Genomic DNA, 18,110 nt, shown 5'->3' with positions numbered 1-18,110 from the left:
ATGCTGAGACCAAGGTGACACATTTTAGAAAGGACACAGATCACTAGCTGAAGCTCCATCCAGCCCGTCACTTAGTTTTGCCTTTTCCCCAGTACATTGCCATTCTGCACTTTTCTCCCTCCTCTTTTTCTCGCAAAACCTTCCATTGAGAGCATTGAACGCCAGGTGTGGCTGTAGGGATGGGGTGCACGGAGTGCGTTGAGGCCACACAAGCATGTCTTGGCTTGACAGTTAAAAGAGGGAATTGCTCAAGCAGGAACGGTGTGTGATGGCGTTTGCTCTGGGGAGCCACCTGATCACGTAGCAATGGTAACGGAGGAGGTGCAAATGAGACGGCTGGGAAGGAGTTTGTGATCAGAAGTAGATGTGCACGCTTGCACAGAAAGGATAGTGTTGTTCTGCTGGGGAACAACAGCTGGGATTTCATATTTGGGGGAATTCCTGTGTCTCTAAGACCTGTATCGACGTAGGTAAGTCGTCACTGTGCTTATGCCAGGGTTGTTTGTGCTCGCATGTGACCCCACGCCATCCTAGCTTGTTCCAGCAGGGTCTGCTGCCGATCGCCCTCAGGACTGCTGATATCCCTTGATGAGTGTTACACCTTTTGTGTTACACCTTTCATGTTACACCCTGAGACAGGCCAGGTTGGGTCTCCTTCCAGTTCCTGAATGGATGGGGACAGTCACGTCCTGTGAGCCATTCACTGAAGGTCACCCACCTGCAGTGTGGGAAACGTGGGGATTGGGGCTTGTTTGGCCAATAAAAAATGCTTGAAAGGTTTTGTCAAAGTTATTTCTTCCTGTATTTCCAATAAAAAGCACTCCAATTTTTGTCTTTGTTGCAACCCCTGTTTTAACTCCAGTATTAAACATTGAGCACCATTGCGGCATCTCCCGTGTCAGTATGTTCTACCAGTCTTTTAGCCATGGCATGAACGTTGCATTAAGTATCTCTGGGATCCCAAAGAGATTTGTTCTTATTCTAAAGAGATTTTGCAAACCAGGGTTAGTCCAGTTTTGAGTCAGAAATCCAAAGCAGAAAAAATTTGCAGAAAACCTTTGCTTTCCCCTATAGTCCTGGCAAAAATGAAAAAAAGATCCAGGAAAAATGCCTTCTCGGTTTGCTTTTCTGCTGAGCCCTAATTAGACACTGGGAACAGGTTGGGGATGAGATAACTCAGAAAAGGTTCCTGCCCTCCCAGCCTGGTCCTGACTTAGTGCTGGGGTGGCGGCACCGCTTCTCACCAAGGGCTTTCTTGGCTCCTGGGCTCAAGGCTCCCCTTGACCCCTCCACCCTCACATTTCTCTGAAAGCCAGGCCTTAAAAAACATGGAGACGTTACGGAGAAATTACCAACAATTTGGAAAAATCCTGAGCGCTATAAGGGCGGTGGATGAAGGGTGTACAGTAAAGAAAGCCCTGCACGCTTCTTTGGCACACCGATCTTGAGAAGGACGTGAGCCGAGCAGCCGACTGGTGCTGTGGCTCTGTGGGTGGGGCTGTAACTCCCCTTCTCCCTGCTGCTTTTTCCTCCGAGCTGTCGGGCTTTTCCAGCCAGCTGTGCCGCGAGTTGTAACCCTGCCTTCTCTTTGTCTTTGTGCAGATTTTGACAGAGCTGAAGTCAGACAATCAAAGGCTGAAAGACGAAAACGGAGCGCTCATTCGGGTCATCAGCAAGCTCTCCAAATAGGAAGCCTGAGCAAAGGCAGGATGAAGAGGGGTGTCCTACACAAGCTGCCAACCCTTCCACCAAGCCCTCCCCACCTCTTTTCCTCCTGTCAAAAGTACAGCAAGCATTTCAGCCATGGGATCAATCTGTCACGCCTGCCTTGCCCTGCCCTTTGCTGTACATTCCCTTACTGCCCTTATTTCCCCCACAACACACGCCCCTGCCATTTTATTATTTTTAATTTAAGCATGTTGTGGTATCTCGGACATTTTATTCAAGGGAGAAGAGAAACGTGAGGACTGGGTTTGAGCTGCCAAAACTTTTTCTTCCAGAAGCCCAGTGTTTGATGTTGGACTCCAGTCTGGAGTAGGTAGCTTCTACTTTTAAAAGTGATGCAGAAATACCTGAAGAACTAATCCAGCATGTCCAAGCCCTTTATAGGTGAGAAATGTGAACAGGAGCTGTGACTCTGCGGATGCACGTCAGCTGCCCATGTGAAATGAGGGACTGGTTAAAATATGATGCTGTGAAAGACACCGGGGCTGATTTCTGAGACAGACTGGTGAGAGCTGCTTTGCACAGAGACCTTGTTCTCCTTTTGCCCCAGTAGACCGAGTCTTTTTATTTAATGTAAGATTTTGAATCTGTTCGGTAACATCAGTGCTGAATCTCAGCATCAGACCCCTTATCTCTCACCCTGCTTTTCCTCTGCAGCCTGGGTGATGAGGTATCATGCCACATCCTTCCAGTGCTCCTATCTCAGTTACTGCCCAGTTAGTAGCACCTGCTAATTGCATCTAGACTCTTGCCCCTTGGGACAGGATATATCACAGATACTTGCCAAGGTTTCTGAAGGAGGAGCTTAAACCAGTAGAGCTCATCTGTGACTTTCACGTGCATACGTTACATCTGAGTGTGAATCACCTTGCAGAGACCTGTGTCCGCACAAGAAACCAGCCTCCCTTTCCTGACAGTGATCTGGAACATTTTCCTGATAAACTGTTACATGGAGGAAGAGCCCTGTAGAGGAGTCCGGTCAGATATTTCAGGTACTTTGCTTTGATGAGGCTAACCAAAGGAAATGCGGCGCTGTTTTGTTTCTAGGGAATGGAGATGAGAGAGGGAATGCTGGAGGCCAGCTTCACCCACCCATCCATTGGTGAAAAAAAACTGACACAGCCAGGTTTCAAGGCAGAGGAACATGAAGCAGTGACCATTTGGCCTCCTGCATGCCTTGCAAAGGTGTGGGTGCACTGGTATCGGAGTGGCAGGAAGGAACTATCCTTGGGCATGCTGGTAACTGTATCTCTATGATGAAAGTCTTTTAACCAGTCAGAAGCTCGCAATAAGACTAGACCTTGAAGGAGACCTCAAAAAGCTCTTTTATGTTATTCATACTCAGAACAGTTTGAAATTGTTCACTCTATGGGCATTTAGACAGTGACTCCTCCATGTGCTGTGTGATTTTGATGATAGCAGCAGTAACCTGTCATCAGATCTCTTGAGCTTCCACTTAATAGGCTCCTCGCAAAAGAGACCTTTCCTTTCCAGAGACTTCTGGCTGTATCCAGACCTCTTTCCCATCCACTTACGTACATATTTGACCTTTCATTTCCTTTGTCCTTTGGTTTCCTTGCTCTGTGTGGCTGAGAATTAGGGTCGCAGTCATTGAACTTGTAGGTCACCGTGAAGAAATGTTACCTACGTTCCCAGGTGCTTCTGCTGACTTTTGGCATGTGGATCCTGCAGGGCTGGTAGGGATCTTTCTGCTATGAGCGATATAGATATGATACTTGAACACGAGCGTAGTGTCTGAGCTTGCTCAACAGGGTAAAGTTTCTCTCTAACACTCTATCCTGGGCTTTTTGGAACCTTTCGCTGGTTATTGCTTCAGAAAGTATGTTAATTTTCCTCTCCCTTGTTTTTTTTTTCTTTTTAATTCTCAATTTTTCTTCCATCCCCTCCCCATCCTGCCTGCCTCCACCTCTCTAGTTCTCATTAGAGCTGCCAGTTTTTCCCAGGGCAGGTCTAGACAGAGCTTCCTCTTCCATCGCTCAGCCAGTGGGGTTACTTGTGCATGGCACGAGATGCCATTTCTCCTGGTACACTGAAGCACTTCCTCTGCTGCTGTGCTTTGGGGAGGAAGAGACCAAAGCTGGTTAATGGCATCAGGGTTTCTGCAGAGCACTGCCTAATCCAGGCATCTTTTTTTATTACTTTATTTTAACCCTGCTATATTTAACAGCTTTAAGTCTTGAAACCTGGTCAATGCTTTTTCTGCACGCCTTTCCCTCTTGGTGCACTCTTTATGTAAGTACTTCTGCATTTCTTGATGTTTCTTCTTTATGGCACACTCCTTGCTTCAGACTTGGGCTTTCTCAGCTCTAAATGCGACAGGAGTCCCGTCACTTCTGTGCTGTATGAAGACGAAGAAGTTCACCTGCTGGGGCTGCTGCTGTCGGTCATTTTGGCTGTAAGCAGTGCTGGCATGCCAACACGTGAAACTCAGATTGTGTGTTCCCAGCAGGACAAGGGACAAGATTGCAGAATAAAGATCCTGTTCTTCTCACAAGGCAGGTCCCTGGAGGTGTGAAGAAACCTGGTACCTGTTTAGGGAGAGGGTTCAACCCATTCTGACAAATCCATCCTGCACTGACATTTTGCCCCTTCCTACCAGGAAACTCGTTGCGTTTTATCCTAAGGAACAATATGCAAAGGGTGCAAAAGGCTGAATTCCTCTGCGTGGCACCTTAAGCCAAACCACTTTAGATGAAGTGTCTGTTTAGCACTGGATTAGCATCCTAAGCTCTAGTTAGGGTATAGGACCCACCAACAGTTTAGTCTCAGTGACTAGCCAAAGCTGTGAGTATTTCATGGTAACAATGTAATTGAAAACCAAATTCTCGCGTATGACTTTTGGTCTCAGTTAACCATGTCTGACATAACCAGTGCACTGAGGAGATGAAATAATAGGATACCTTGCGTTCTGCACTTGGGACAGAGTGCAAAGCAAGCAGTTTTTAAAACTGATCCCTATTTGAATCCAGAGCATTTGCCAGAGGTGCTCTCCTTTGGAGAGCACAGAAGCTTTTTTCTAAGCAATTGCTTGGGGTGAATTCATTTTTATTGCTTGGGGTGAACCCACCTATTGTGGCTGCAAGTTTGATGACTCTTTGTAAATAAACTCCTTGGAGAAAGCAGGACTAGCTTATGAGATGGGGAGAGAATGTATTTTTATGCAACTTTGAGTGGCCTTTCAAACCCTGAGATGAATGATTTGTTTTACTGGTTGTTGTTATATAGTATTATAAGTATTACGTGTTTGAAAGTTTGGGAATAATATTCACATCTATGATGCTTGTAAACACAACAGTATTTATAAATGAATAAAATAAGAGTTGATAAAATAGAAGCTTTGACTTTGCTTCCATCTTTCTCTAATAAGAACCAAGTGATGAGTTCGGATGAGGAACAGAGCTGGCCGTGGGATCCCAGCACCACCTGGGGAGAGTGAGTCCGGCCAGTTGGGTTAGTTAACCTGTAACTTCAATGACAAAACTAAAAGCACAGAAATCATTGTGTGAGCTCTTCATTTTTTCTCTATGTCCCCATTTTCTCCAGCAGCTTTATTCAGCTTATGTTTTGCATTAGAAGTATCTGGGCATCTGTCTCTTGAGGCAGCCTGCAAGTCTGGATTCTTGCTGTCGTGGTCTCGCTACAAGAGCATCGTCCCAGATCAAATTAAACGTCAGCACTGACCTGGAGGCCGAAAGGGGGAAACTGCTGTAAGTTAGATGTTTAGCTTGCAAAGCCTTGCTCTTTTCAACGTTTCCATAGCACAACAGTAGCAATCATCTTTAAAAGCAGAATTGCTCTGGAGCTATGTGCCTTACACAGTTGCAATACGAGAAAGGCAACTTTGCAGACCCCACGTACATGTTTAGGGAAAGCTCCAAAGAAGGAATTGGGAAGGTACGTCCCCAAAATCCATCCGACTCCATTAGAAGGCACACAGGAAAGGGTCACATCTGAACTGAAATGTGGGAGGCCTCTTGGGGCATGGATGGGGAAGAAATGTTCCAGACATTGTTTTTAAATAGGAATTAGAGGAGTTTATGAAGCTGAAAGCAAAATACTAAAATGGCCAAGTATTTTCTTGCCAACTCCGGACAGCTGGAGACATACTCCAGGCCCAGCCCCCTTTTAGTGCGTTCGCCCTCCACGATGCTCGAGCCCGACTTTTGCTCCACGCAGGAGCTTAGCCAGGATGAGCCCATAGCAAAGATGTGAGCGCTGCAGCCCTCATCTTCAAACGTGTGTCTCAAGTGAGGTTGCTAGAAAACTCTACGTAGGTAATGCGGTCTTCGAAGCTGGTTATTGCAGCTTGAGCGCTTTCTCTGGGGGTTCATGGGTGTCCAGCACCTCTGCAAAGTAGGGCACCAATATGTGTCCTAAATGTGAACTTAATGTGAACTAAACGTGAACTTAAGGACCAAACTGTAGGAGTTCAGGTGCGAAGAGCTTGGTGGTGACCTTCGACATCTCTCCAGCCAGGCTTAAACTGAGACGTGGACTCAAACCGCTCGGACGGCGGGCTGAGGGGCAACGTGCGTGTGTGTGAGCTCGCGCACGTGTTTCGGGGGACCGGGGCTGCAGGCTGGCCCCGTGCCCGGCTCCCGAGGGGCCGTCGCTCTGCTGTCCCTCCCTCGGCCCCGGGCTCACGGCCTCGAGGCCTGGCCTTCCCCGCGGACGCCCCGCGAGCAAGAGCAACGGGGACAAGGGGGCTCCTTTCAGCTCGTTTCTTTAATAAGGAGACAGATATTGTTACAAAATAACAATTCAACATAGAGACAGAACCGACAGAGTCCACACGAGAGGAAGGGGCTTTAAAAGCAGCTTCCTGCCGGAGCCGAGTGCTGCAGAGACCAGGACGGGGACAAGGCGCCGGGCGGCGGAGCAGCACCGAGCCCCGGGGAGGACCACGAGGGGCCGGGGGCGGCGCGGGGTCCTGCTCGGCTTGGCCACGGCCACCACGAGCTGGGCCGGGCTGGTCGCCTCCCACCAGGGCCCCAGCGGCTGGGCACGGACCGGCTCGTCCCTCCGGCCGCTGGCTTTGCCGCTGGACGTTTCAGGTGCGACCAGGAAAGGATGAAGCAGGTCTTTCCCCACCACCACCACCAAAAATGGACGTTCGACCATTTGGGCAGGCAATGCCCAAGCAGACGTTCGGAAATGACCCAGACAGCTCCGGAAAGTCCTTTGCACCGCGAGCTCCTTGCCATATCCCAACACTTCCATTTCGGAGATGCCACCGGCGGGAGGAGAAAGAAATGCCCCTCCCAGCCCTGCGAGCTCTGCCCAGTGGTGGCCCCAGGGGGACGGCGGCGGGTGCCACCACCGAGGGCTGCCACCCCAGCTCCGTCGCCGAGCCCCACGGGAACCGGGAGATGGCTGACACAGGGGGGTGGGAAATTGGGGGAGGGGGGGTCACAGCTCACCTGCAGGCCCTTCCCCGCTGGGGTCCCGCCGCGCCGGGGTCTCATATGGCTTCTAAAGTTGCTTTGACGGTGAAACGCACCAACACAACACAGGACGCCGAAGCCACGATGGTGCCGCTACCCGGCCATGGGAGAAATGCGACAAGATACAGGCACAAGACACACATGGAAGTCACGGCTGCGTCGGTGACGGCTCACCCGCCGAGGGCTGGCTTGGCCTAGGCATGCTTTGTTTCTTGGCATATTTTCTTCTTTTGCACTTTTTTTTGTTTTTTTTAAATCGAAAATAAATCGGGACGGTGGAGAGCACTTGGGCAACAAGGAGTTCTTGCTCGTCGCCGTCTCTGCCCCGCTGGGTGAAACGCGGTCGGGCACGGAGGTGCTGGAAACGGCTGCCTCGCCGGGGCGTGCTGTACGGGCCAGCGCTGGTGCAGAGCTTGCAACATCGCGCTCGGCTCTAACCATGCTGCTAGTTATATATGGCTGCATCTCATGCACTGTTCATGGTGTATATATATCTATGTCTTCATATATTTAACTACACACAACTAAGGGGGGGAGGGGGATCAGAGGCAGCGCAGATGGCTTTAATATGTTGGTTGTAGTCCCCTTTTTTATTAGAAAAAAAAGAAATATTATGTATTAAAGTCACAGTCCCTCCCCCCCCGCCCCAAGGCTTAGAGTTCAAATGGAAAACAGCAGGGTCGGGATTCTGCTCTCGCAGGCAAAGCGGCGCCTGCAAGACCCCTGGGCGATGTGGTGGAGCGGCGTGAAATCTGAGGGTGCATGTGCATGTGCGTGTGTGTGTGTGCGTGTGTGTGTGTGTGTGCGTGCATGCATATATACGTGTGTGTACAGGTGTGCATGCACACCTCCGCCTGCTTCCTGCAGAAAGCTGCAGGCCCATGCACACTCCCATATCGCTAACGGGAAGATCAGCACTCTTACCGATTCCTGGAGTTGTCTTCCCCCCCTCCCCACTCCCCCCTGTATAAACATAAGCCAAGGAAAACCCTGGTGCCCAGCTGCACGGGACTCTGCCGTGAGACTGATTGGAAAGAACGATTCCTGCAAGTGCCCTCAGATGGGTGGCACCAGCAGCACCCGCCGCCTCATCTTTCCAGCTATCTAATTTGGCTGCAGCGGGACCTGCCGGCATTGCTGCCCTTGGCTCCATGTCGCTGCGATCCTACAGCACAACCTGCAAAGCCCCAATAACCTCGCAGGCAGCCCCAGCAGGGGGGATCAGGTGGTGCCCCGCCAGCCCGGTGAGGCTGCCTGCCACAGGGACCTTCTTCACCCAGCCTTTTGGACCCCCATCACGGCCAACCAGCTGGGCCAGGAGCTGCCCCTGCTTGGAGCCGAAGGTGGCACTGGGAGATGCTGCAGCCCCGGCTTGGGCCAACAGCAGCACCGCGGGGCAAGCGGGGGCTCCTCGGGGTAGTCCCGAGCCTGAGGACACAGACCAAGTGCAGCAGGAGGTGGTGGTGGAAGCAGTTTGTGGAGGTTTCTGGTCCAACCAGCAGTTCCTGGAGGTCTCTGATCTAACCTCACGCTCAGAGCAGGATTATTCCCAACACTGGGCAGTGGCTTTGGCTAACCGAGCTTTGACCCTCCCCCAGGATGGAGATTCTTCCTGCTTTGTAGACCCATCCAGGGCTGCACCTCCCTCCCAGGGAGAGCCTTGTCCTGCTGCCCAACTTGACCCTTCTGAGCTGCAACCTGTGGCCACTACCTGCCTGCCACCAAGTTTGCCTCCATCATCTATACCTGCCCCTCAGCCGCTGATAACATCCCCCTTGGCCTCCCACCTCCTCGCTGGACCGAAGTGCCAAAGTTCCTCCACTTCTCCATGGGCGCTGTGGTCCCCCAATGGGGAAGGAGGTGGAGGAGACAAAGAAGGTTCTGTATTTTAAGTGCAGCCTCCCCAGCATCAAACACAAGGAGGGAACGCCCAAGCCCAGGGGCAGCAGCCCCATGTGTTCACCCCGAGCGAGAGCTGCGACCCCGGGGCCGTGCCTGGACAGAAGAGCGAGTGCTGCAGGGGGCTGCCGAAGCATCTGATGACGTCGTGGTGAGCTTAGCTTTGGCACTTGGTCCCCCAGCTCGAACTGCTCTGGGCACCATGCACTGAGGTCCCAGCCCTTGGCACGAGCAGGGCTGGCCACCTTGTGCAAGGTGGTGTGCTTGTCCCCCAGGGAGATGTCCCCAACGCCTGGGGCATCTCTGTCTTCACCCCAAAGCTCTGTTTCTGCAAAGCTAGTCCTGCTTGCTAAAAAGGCAATTCTGGTAGCTACTTGATTGTGCAACCTAGTGTAAAAATCCCAAGCACTAAGGCCGCTCAACCAGGCTCTCCCCACCCAGATCTTTGCCATAAACTTAAGCGGTCCTTGCAAGGGGAGGGCTGGCCCCAGGGACCTCAGCCACAAGCCCAGCCAGCTCATCCCCAAAGGGGTAGCTGAGATGCAAGGAACCCCATGGTTCCTCGGTCTTTCTCTGAAGGAGGACTGGGTGCTGGGGTGAACACTGGAGGGACCTTAGCTGAAACAGCAACCGCAGGCTCGAAGGAAGAAGGACGCACCCAGCATCCAAGACAGCAAAGCAAAACACGGTAAGTGCAAGGCCTCTGGGGAATCGGAGCCAGTATGGGCACAGCAGCTCACTCAGTCAGTACTCCAGTACAGACTGGGCTGAACTGGGCAGGGCCTATAGTTCCTCCCCCTGCAGCAGGGACTGATGTTAGCTTTCCAGCTAACGTGCTTGGTGCGGGACGTGCAAGGAGAGCAAGATGCGCTGCCCCGGGGGAAGAGGCAGCCCGGAGAAGCTCTTTCCCAACCAGGGCCAATATTAGCAACATGGATATGGCTTAGACCCCCGAGGGGCAAAGGAACAGGGGTGCATTTGGCAACTAACAGCTTTGTGTGGAGCAGCTGCTCGCTGGGGTTTGGGGGTCTTTGGTCCCTTGTTGGGCCTGGCCTCACTCGCACCCTCCACGCGGGCATTGCTGCCTTGGTGGTGGGATGCCGTGGTGCAGCAGGAGCTCAATGGGACCACAGCTGCCCGAGGCCAGAGGGTTGGGGCTGCGCTGGGGTTGCCCAGGGGGATGCAGCTCTCTGGCAGCATCCTCCCAGGGCTGCCTGGAGGGGCAGACCCCAACAGCAGGGCCGCACCTCAGGGACATGCTCTTGGCTTTTGGAGTGGCCGCAGCTCACAGGGATGGCTACTGGCATGCACAGGGCTGAGCTTGGCCCCACGCTGTGGGGCTGCCTGCTCCCCCTCCTTGCTTTTGGAGACCTCTCGGTGGAAACCTTCGTCGTGGAAGCATCTGGATCCACAGGTTTTAATCAAGTGTCTTCAGAAAATATATGGCAGTGCAAAGCATGATGGGAAATACATGCAAATCACCCCAGAGCTGTCCTCATTTGACCTCTGGTGATGTGACAGCACTCAGCAGAGGCGGTGGCAGTCGGTAGGGCGCCTGGCTGGCCAGAAGGAGCACACGGATCCGTCTGGTGGACACCATGGGCCCACCTGGCACAGCCATTGCATGCACAGCCCATGATGCCTCTCCTCAAAGCAAGGTGTCAGGGCCACTTGTGCTCGGACTATCATACCATGCGGGGCCTGTTGCAACACCATCTCCCCAGCCGGATAGGGCTGAGAAGCCTCGGTTCCCTGCCGCAATACCAATTTGCAGCAGGTTCCCACAGTCTCTGCACACTTCTCACCGGAAAAAAATAAGCCTGGAGATGGCTGTGGGACTCAGCAGTTCTCATCCTAACACCACATCTCTCACCCTTCCCAACTGGGAAGGGTGAAGGGAGGCAGAGCAAGAGAGGGGAGGCATCCTGGTCTCTCCACCATTTTGATGTCCACGCAGATATGCATGCCCAAAGCAAGCACAGTGGATCTGGTCATCTCACATTATCAGGCTCTGGTATCATCTCCATGCAACGTTCGACGGTTCCCCACATGAACCCAAGAGGAAGGATGGAGGAAATGTTGCTGTGGGCTGGTGATGCTGCGACCTGGGAAGTCTCCAGGACTGACAGTTGCTTTGCACCCTGGGAGGGATGGTGTGTGGAGGCAATGGGACATGCAGCAGAACAGAGCGATGCTGAAGAACGAAAAGAACCATCCAAGTCTTTAACCTCTTCCCCTGGAAGCTATTGGGACTGTCTTAAAACCCTTCCACAGCCTTCAAAGGGTATTTCAGCTTAAAACAAAAAACAAAACCAAAGGTTGCGTAACTGAGGTATCGATAGCTCGGGGTCACTTAAAATGTCCACAGGCCCGTGCCGTGCTGGCCAGCAGATCTTCCTATTTGTTTTTCCCAAGAGCTGCATCTACTTCCTCCTCTGGCTTCAGCGAGTGCCACTGGGCAATGGGCCGCCGGGGGTTGGCCAGCATGTCGGACCAGTGTCGCAGCTCCGTGCCCGTGGAGTTGCAGCCCGTGAATATCTTGCCAATGGCTTCATTCTTCCCCAGCTTGTCATAATCGAGGACTGTGATGACCACCTGCACTTTCTAAAGGAGGAAACCTTCTTTAGAGGTGCGGAAAGGCACAGAGGCCGTGCTTGCTCCACAGCCTCTGTGCTGCCTACAAGGCCTGGAGCAGGCCCTGGGGTAGCTCTGCAGGGTGTCCCAGGAATGCCGAAAAACTGAGCCCCACCATGGCCCATACTAGGGACAGGATCTCCTCCATGTCCACGGTGACCTCAGCTTCCTTGCCTAAAGAGCCCAGGGCCTGCAGGCCACAGCTGGTCCCAGCTCATCCTGACATGGCCACCTGGGAAAGGGCTTCAAGGGACAGCGTGGGGCAGGGTACGAGCCGCAGGCTATGGCGGCTCACTGAGGCTGGGCTGGGCCAAGAGGCAAGTGCAGAGGCTGGGACGGGCCATGGAGGGGCAAGATGGGCTGGCAGAGGGTTGCTGACACCCAGTGCAGGACACCCAATGCACGTGCAGTGGCACCACCTCTGTGCAGGGAAGCTTGGGCACGTACCAAATGTTCAAAATACCCCCAGGACCACCCTAGGTCCCTGCTACACCTGCTGCTCAGCGCTGGGGTGGACACTTTGGGGCCAGCAACAGAGGAAAGCTCCATTCCAGCCATGAGCCGGGGCCTGGACCTGGGGTTGCTTCTCCCATGGGTGCTGCCCAGCCTCCCACCTCTGCCCCAGCCACCCTCAGCATCTGCCCCAGCTCAGGTTGAGACAGGCTGTATTTCATGGGTAGCCAGACCAGGAGCTCCACAGGGCACCCAGATGCTAAGAAGTGGCCAGACCCCTGTCCGGCTTCCAGAAGCTCCCACAGTAAGAGGTGCCCAGGGCAGCCACGGGACCAGCCAGGCTCTAACCCCCATCCTTCCCAAGAAAGTCAGCATATGAACCTGTATCTGCTCGAAGGGAATCTCGAAGCTGAAGGACTCGTTGAAGTAGGGGTTCAAAGTCTTCTTCTTGACTGTAGTTTTCTTCTTCTTCAACCTCTTGCCATTCTGCAGCAGGTGGATCTTCACGTAGGGATCTGGGAGAGTGGGAAGGTGTGTCAGCCAGGGCTGAGGTGCCCATGGGATACCCTGAGACAGGTTCCAGCCCAGGACAAGATTCACAGTGAGGGAAGGAGTCCTGACCAGCTCTCACAACAGTGGTGTAAACAAGGCCCTTCTCTTTGCTTGACTCTGGGCACCTCCTGGGCACTGTTGTCTGGCAGATAAAGGTGGTCTGAGGCTGGTGGCTGGAGGCCAAAGCCAAAATATTTGGGCTTGAGAGGATTTATAGGAGCAGCTGGCCAAGGAATGGGGCTCTTCTGCATCCCATGGATTGTGGGTCTCCTTGGAGGAGGGCTGGAGATGATAGAGTGAGACTGATGGGTGCTGGCTTACATTCTGCCTGTAACCCTCTCACCATTTCCAGAGCAGGACCCCCAGCAATAAAGCTGAACCTTTCTAGTCATGAAAATATTGCTGTCCTCATGGTTAAGCCAGGTCTGGAAAGAGATGAGGACTCCTGAGCAGAGATTTCAGCCTGGAATGGATTTCTAGCATAAAATGTGCCACCAACTTAGGTCCACATCCCCAAGGCAAGGAGAGTGGGACCAGCAGCAAATGGCAGAATAGCATTTTCACCACCCAGCTCCTGCAGCATCCTGGGCCCAGACATGCCAGCAGACCCCACTCAATACATCCTTCTGAAGCGACAGGAGGCTCATCCCACCACCTCATCTCTCCTCGCCCCCTAGCCCCAACCAGACCTTCAGCTGCCTCCATATCAGGAGACCTCAGGCTCTGGAGACAGCTACCCCAAGCCCTGCCAGACAGACAGACCCCGGGTCCTCTCCCAGCGAAGGATGCTGAGAGCACCACAGTGGGGCAGAAGGGCTCATGCTCCCAGCAGCAGGGTGACCCTGAGCCTGCACCCACCTGAGAGACCCCCAACGTCCATCTTCTTCAGGTTCTTGGCCTCCAGGATGCAGACAGTGAGTTTCCCGGCAGTGGGCACATACCGGAGGGAGATGCAAATATCTCCTAGCTTCTCTGGCTGCCAAGCAGAGCAGAGCAGGAGGCAGATATCAAAGCCTTGCCGGTGCATGACACTGCAGAGTCAGGACACAGTCCTGCACGCAGTTCCTCCCAACCCAGCTTAACCTTCAAGCCTGCACAAATGTGAGGCCGGCATGAGCTGGCACCCCATGTCCTGGCACAAGGGTTTGATCACTTGTCTGAGGCAGGTCTGTTCCAGCACAGCACCCAGACATTGATACTCTTCATTTTTCTTAAACAAAGGCTTTTGCACAAGGGAACAACAGGGCTGGATCCTGCCCAGGGCTTGGGACTGACACACCTAGCATTCAGGTGCGACCCTGCAGCTAGCGCAATCCTGAGTGCTGTGGAATGGCCCAGAAAGCAGAGTTTGCCCAGCAGTCGGGGCCACCCCACAGCTCAGCTCTGCAGGGCAAAGGTGTGAGCCAGCTGAGAGCCTCATGCTGGCCCAGCTCTCACCTCCTCCTTCTCGCCACTCTGCAGGTCCCGCCACTCCTCGATAGGCTGGCCCAGGTCCACTGTGTTCATGGGCACTTTCACTTCGCCAATGATGTCATGCTTGGAGAAGCGATCAAAGTCGTAGATGGCCATCACCAGCGTCTTCCCGCCCAACTCCTGGTAGGGGACCTGCACGAAAAGGGCCACCAGGCTGGCAATGGGCTCAGAGGACTCCATGCCAGGGAGCACCCACTCCCGACAGGGAGGGCCAGCAAGCAAGGGGAGGGTGGAGCGGGAGACACAGTCCCATGTTGGGGGAAACAAAGGGGTTCACCTTGAAGGTGAAGGTCTCATTGAAGGCAGGGTTGAGTGTCTTCTTTTGCACTTTGGTCTCATATTTCTTCTTCTTGTCAGGGAGCAGGAAGACCTTGACATATGGGTCCGAGGTGCCACCCATGTCCAGAGCTGGCAGTTCAGCAGCTTGGAGGATCCCCACTGTCAGCTGGGAAGGAAGAGGGGAGTCTTCAGTGAGACAGCCCAGCTACATGCTGAAGTCCCTGACCCCATTCCAGGTCCTGGGTACTCGCCTCCAGCACGAGATGGGGCAGGATGTCGTGTGGGGCAGCACTGAGCTCCCCTCCTCCCTCCCGAGCCACCAAGGTTGAATCCTGATGGGACAGGGAGATTTCTCCTCTCCAAATTTCCCCCCCATGCAGGGCAAACCGCACTCCTGCATTTCCTTAAGCAAACCCCAGTCCCTTCATCACCTGGTTTGCCTGGAAATCATAGTCCAGCGAGAACTGCAGCTTGCCCAGGTTCTCCGGCTCCTTCTCCTCCTCCTCACCTTCCCCTTCCGTCAGGCCCATTTCTGCATCATCATCATCCTGTTGGTCCTGCAACAGCAGCAGCAGTGCCCAGCTCAGCTGGGAGCCACAGGTACAGCTGCCCCTCACCTGGAGGGTCATAGCCCAGCATCCCAACACCCATGCCAGAGAGAGGGAGGGAGACGCACGAGTACCTCCAGCCTCCCTGGCCCTATTGGCATCACAGCAGCCACAGTGAGGAGAGGCCCTGGGTCCTCCCCATGAGGGGAAAGGAGACCCAGCAGGAAATAAAACAGCAGTGGAGCAGCCCGAGGTGGCACTGGTTCTGCCCACAGCCACACAGATGCTGTGAAGCATGGGCGGCACAGGGATGCCTCAGGGTGCCAGGAGTTTGGGGTCAGCTCCAGCCAGGGAGGTTTGCTGCTTGCATGGGGCAGCTGCATGCAAACAACCTATTGCAAATGGGTGCAGCGACACTCTAGCCCTCCCGACCTGTGCTTGAGAGAGAGCTACAGCCTGCGATGATGGCTCAGCAGGGCCATTTCCAGGCATTGTTAACTTGGGAGTAGAGATACAATCTAATTCTCCTATATCTGAGAGAAGGCCACCTCTCTCCACCAGGCTGATAAGCAGCACAGTCAGGATGGTAGCACAGAGCAGCCGTATGCCAACAGACTATCGAAAAGCAGACAAGCAAAGGAGCCCAGTTTAGCTTATTTTCCTCTTTGCACTCGCAGACCAGACGCCAGGATGCATTTAGGGCTGGCAGCCTTTCCGAGCAATGGCCCACCAGTGGGAGCTGCTCAGCTCCTTAGTGCTTTGACATGCCTTCAGATGTAGGTGGTGGGTCCCCGATCCCACCCTGGAAGGAGCTGATAGAGAAGTGAGGTTCAGCGTGGCACCTACCGTGAACAGCGTCCCAGGACAGTGAGAAAACAGAACAACACAGAGGGTGGGCAACGAGAGCACAGGGAGGGAAGAGAATGACATTATAAACAGCAATGACAACAGCTAGCACTAGGGGTGGTGGTGGGCTGTCTGCCATGGGATGCAATGACCCACATCAAGGTCAGGAATTGGGTTTTTGGCTTCAGCCGTTTGTTTTGTATGGGCCCGTCGAGCCCCAGAAGGGGCCAGAGCAGGACAGCAGAGAGCATCTCTCCCTCCTTTCAGGAAGCACCCCCATATTCCCTACTGCTATGGAAGGGTGCAGACAGGCAGGTCTGGTGGAGGAAGGCTCCTCACAGTGTCTCTACTCAACGCTCATCTGTCTGGTCCTCCCTGGGTGCCCACACCATCCTCTGTGGCTCTAAACAGCAGGAACAGCCTCCCAAAAACTCCTGTCCTCATCAAATGGCCCTGTGCTGAGCTGATGATTTGAAAAGGCCAGGATCGCCCCAAATCTGTTGGTACCAAAGCCTCCTTCCAGCTGCCACTCCTGGCTCCCCTGTGATGAGGAGACAGTCCCAGCTCTGCTTTGCAGAGCAGCACATGCCTTTTGAGCATTAGCTTTTTTGAGATGCCAAAACAGAGCAGGATTTTTGGCCTGATGGGTCCTCCTCTCTCTCTTAAAAGCAGTGCCTGGCTCAGCTTCATGAAATGAGAGAATAACTCTGAGTACCAAGGTGGGAGAGACAAAAAAGGCATTAAATTGACTATTTCTGCTTCAGATGAAACAGTCAGCCAGTCCAGCCCAGCCAGAAGCTGGTCCTGTGCTGGGCCATTAGGAACTGAAAGAGGAAAGAGAGCAGCAGCAGCAGGATCCTCAAACCAGGTGGCAATCACTGTTGATGAGCAGGTTGCTGAAATAGCCCATGCTTTCCTGCTAGCCTGGGGAAGAGAAGGGAGGGCTGGCACTGACTCCTCACATTAGGAGAGATGGGGCAAAGTCTGACCATGTCCCCTTCTGGCCTTCACTCCTATGGTGCTGGGAGCAGTCACTGCTCACTGGCAGCACACCAAAGAAAGCTGGGCTGCTTCCAGAGCCATCTTCACCCTTCGATCCAAGTTGTCCCTTGCTCCCCCCTCACTCCACATGCAGAGGGGGAGCTACCTGCATGTGGGCAGGAGAAAATGCTTGCTAGGAAAGCTACAGCCCTGGCCACCAAAGGCACTGAAGGAGAGCTTTGTGCACCATGGCACAGGAGCGTCACACTACGTCTGCAAGCAACCCCCTTTTGCAGGGACAGCTGGACTCTTTCCTTCTTAAGCCACGCTACACCTCCTGGTGCTGCTATCTTAGCATCCTGGAGACCCTGGGGGCTCTATCCTGCTCTGCTGCCTGAGCAATAAATGCTTTGATGATGTGGTTCATAATTCAACCAGAAGGATGGTTCTAAAACTACAAGTATGGGATGCAGCTGAGCAGTCAAGAAGGGCGTTACCTGGTTCCCTGATTTCATGTCCTTCATGTTCATCGCGTTCTTCATGCCCTTGCCCTTCTCCTTCTTGTTCTTCTTCTTCTTGCAGCAGCACTTCTTGCAGATGCAGAAGCAACAGGTGAGGATAAGCAGCCCAGCTACCACGGCGATGGCAATGAGGGCCCAGGATGGCACTGGGGACAAAACCCGGTGCCCCAGTCAGCCTCACAGCTCCCTCCCCATGTGAGCCACCCCACTGCCTTGTCCTGCCTGCTGCTCCTGGAAAAGGAGCCAGCTACTCACAGGGAATCTTGTTCAGCTCATTCATGAACTTCTCCCTCAGCCTGGCGATCATGTCCTCTGCGCTCTCACCCGGGCCCGCAGCCTCGGTGGAGTTCTCCATCGTTGCTGTGGGCATTGTGGTGGCCACGGCCTCCGGAGCCATCATAGAGGCTTGCTTGAACGTCATGGTGGGTCAGGGACTCCCTGAAACACAACGTCACTTCGGTGGTCAGTCCGCGGCACATCCATCCTGCCCTGTGCCTTCCTCCTTTGTCATGTGCCCCACCAGGCCCCTGCTGCTGCCACTCTGCCCCACACCCAGGCTGGGCCCCGGACCCGTCTGCACCAAGGACAACATCTGCATTTACAGCAAGGGTGACAATTAGGTGCTTGATCATCTCTCTGAGGATTGTGGAGTCCAATCGTTAGAGCAAGGAAGGACACGAGAGTCAGGACTCCTGGGTACCCTCCAAGGCTCTGGGAAGCCCAGGTGATGTCCA

General features: G+C 53.7%; 2 protein-coding genes across 3 annotated transcripts in view; one reads left to right on the top strand and one right to left on the bottom strand.

The window, feature by feature from the left end:
* The window catches only part of PPP1R12B (protein phosphatase 1 regulatory subunit 12B), a 127,348-nt gene extending 122,268 nt beyond the window's left edge, over positions 1-5,080 (top strand). The window contains exon 26 of one of the 2 annotated variants that reach the window (XR_010886310.1): positions 1,603-1,615. Coding sequence is in view for 1 of the 2 variants with exons in the window: in XM_067310476.1 (XP_067166577.1) it covers positions 1,603-1,689 (87 nt within the window). In the remaining variant the exon portion in view is untranslated. Of the gene's footprint in view, positions 1-1,602 lie in introns of both variants that reach the window. The other variant, XM_067310476.1, reaches the window with a different exon arrangement.
* Positions 5,081-8,154: 3,074 nt separating this feature from the next.
* SYT2 (synaptotagmin 2) overlaps positions 8,155-18,110 on the bottom strand; it is a 41,160-nt gene continuing 31,204 nt past the window's right edge. The window contains exons 3-10 of the mRNA XM_067310486.1: positions 17,632-17,814; positions 17,353-17,522; positions 14,912-15,037; positions 14,479-14,646; positions 14,166-14,333; positions 13,587-13,704; positions 12,558-12,691; positions 8,155-11,693 (exon numbers count right to left, since the gene is read on the bottom strand). Coding sequence (XP_067166587.1) covers positions 11,487-11,693; positions 12,558-12,691; positions 13,587-13,704; positions 14,166-14,333; positions 14,479-14,646; positions 14,912-15,037; positions 17,353-17,522; positions 17,632-17,797 — 1,257 coding nt within the window. The 5' untranslated portion in view covers positions 17,798-17,814 and the 3' untranslated portion in view covers positions 8,155-11,486. The remainder of the gene's footprint in view (positions 11,694-12,557; positions 12,692-13,586; positions 13,705-14,165; positions 14,334-14,478; positions 14,647-14,911; positions 15,038-17,352; positions 17,523-17,631; positions 17,815-18,110) is intronic.

The sequence above is a fragment of the Apteryx mantelli genome, chromosome 25 (assembly GCF_036417845.1).
Source record: "Apteryx mantelli isolate bAptMan1 chromosome 25, bAptMan1.hap1, whole genome shotgun sequence".
Taxonomy (NCBI): Eukaryota; Metazoa; Chordata; class Aves; order Apterygiformes; family Apterygidae; genus Apteryx; species Apteryx mantelli.
The sequence above is the reverse complement of the archived record's forward strand: the minus strand, read 5'-3'. Positions and strand labels throughout refer to the sequence as shown.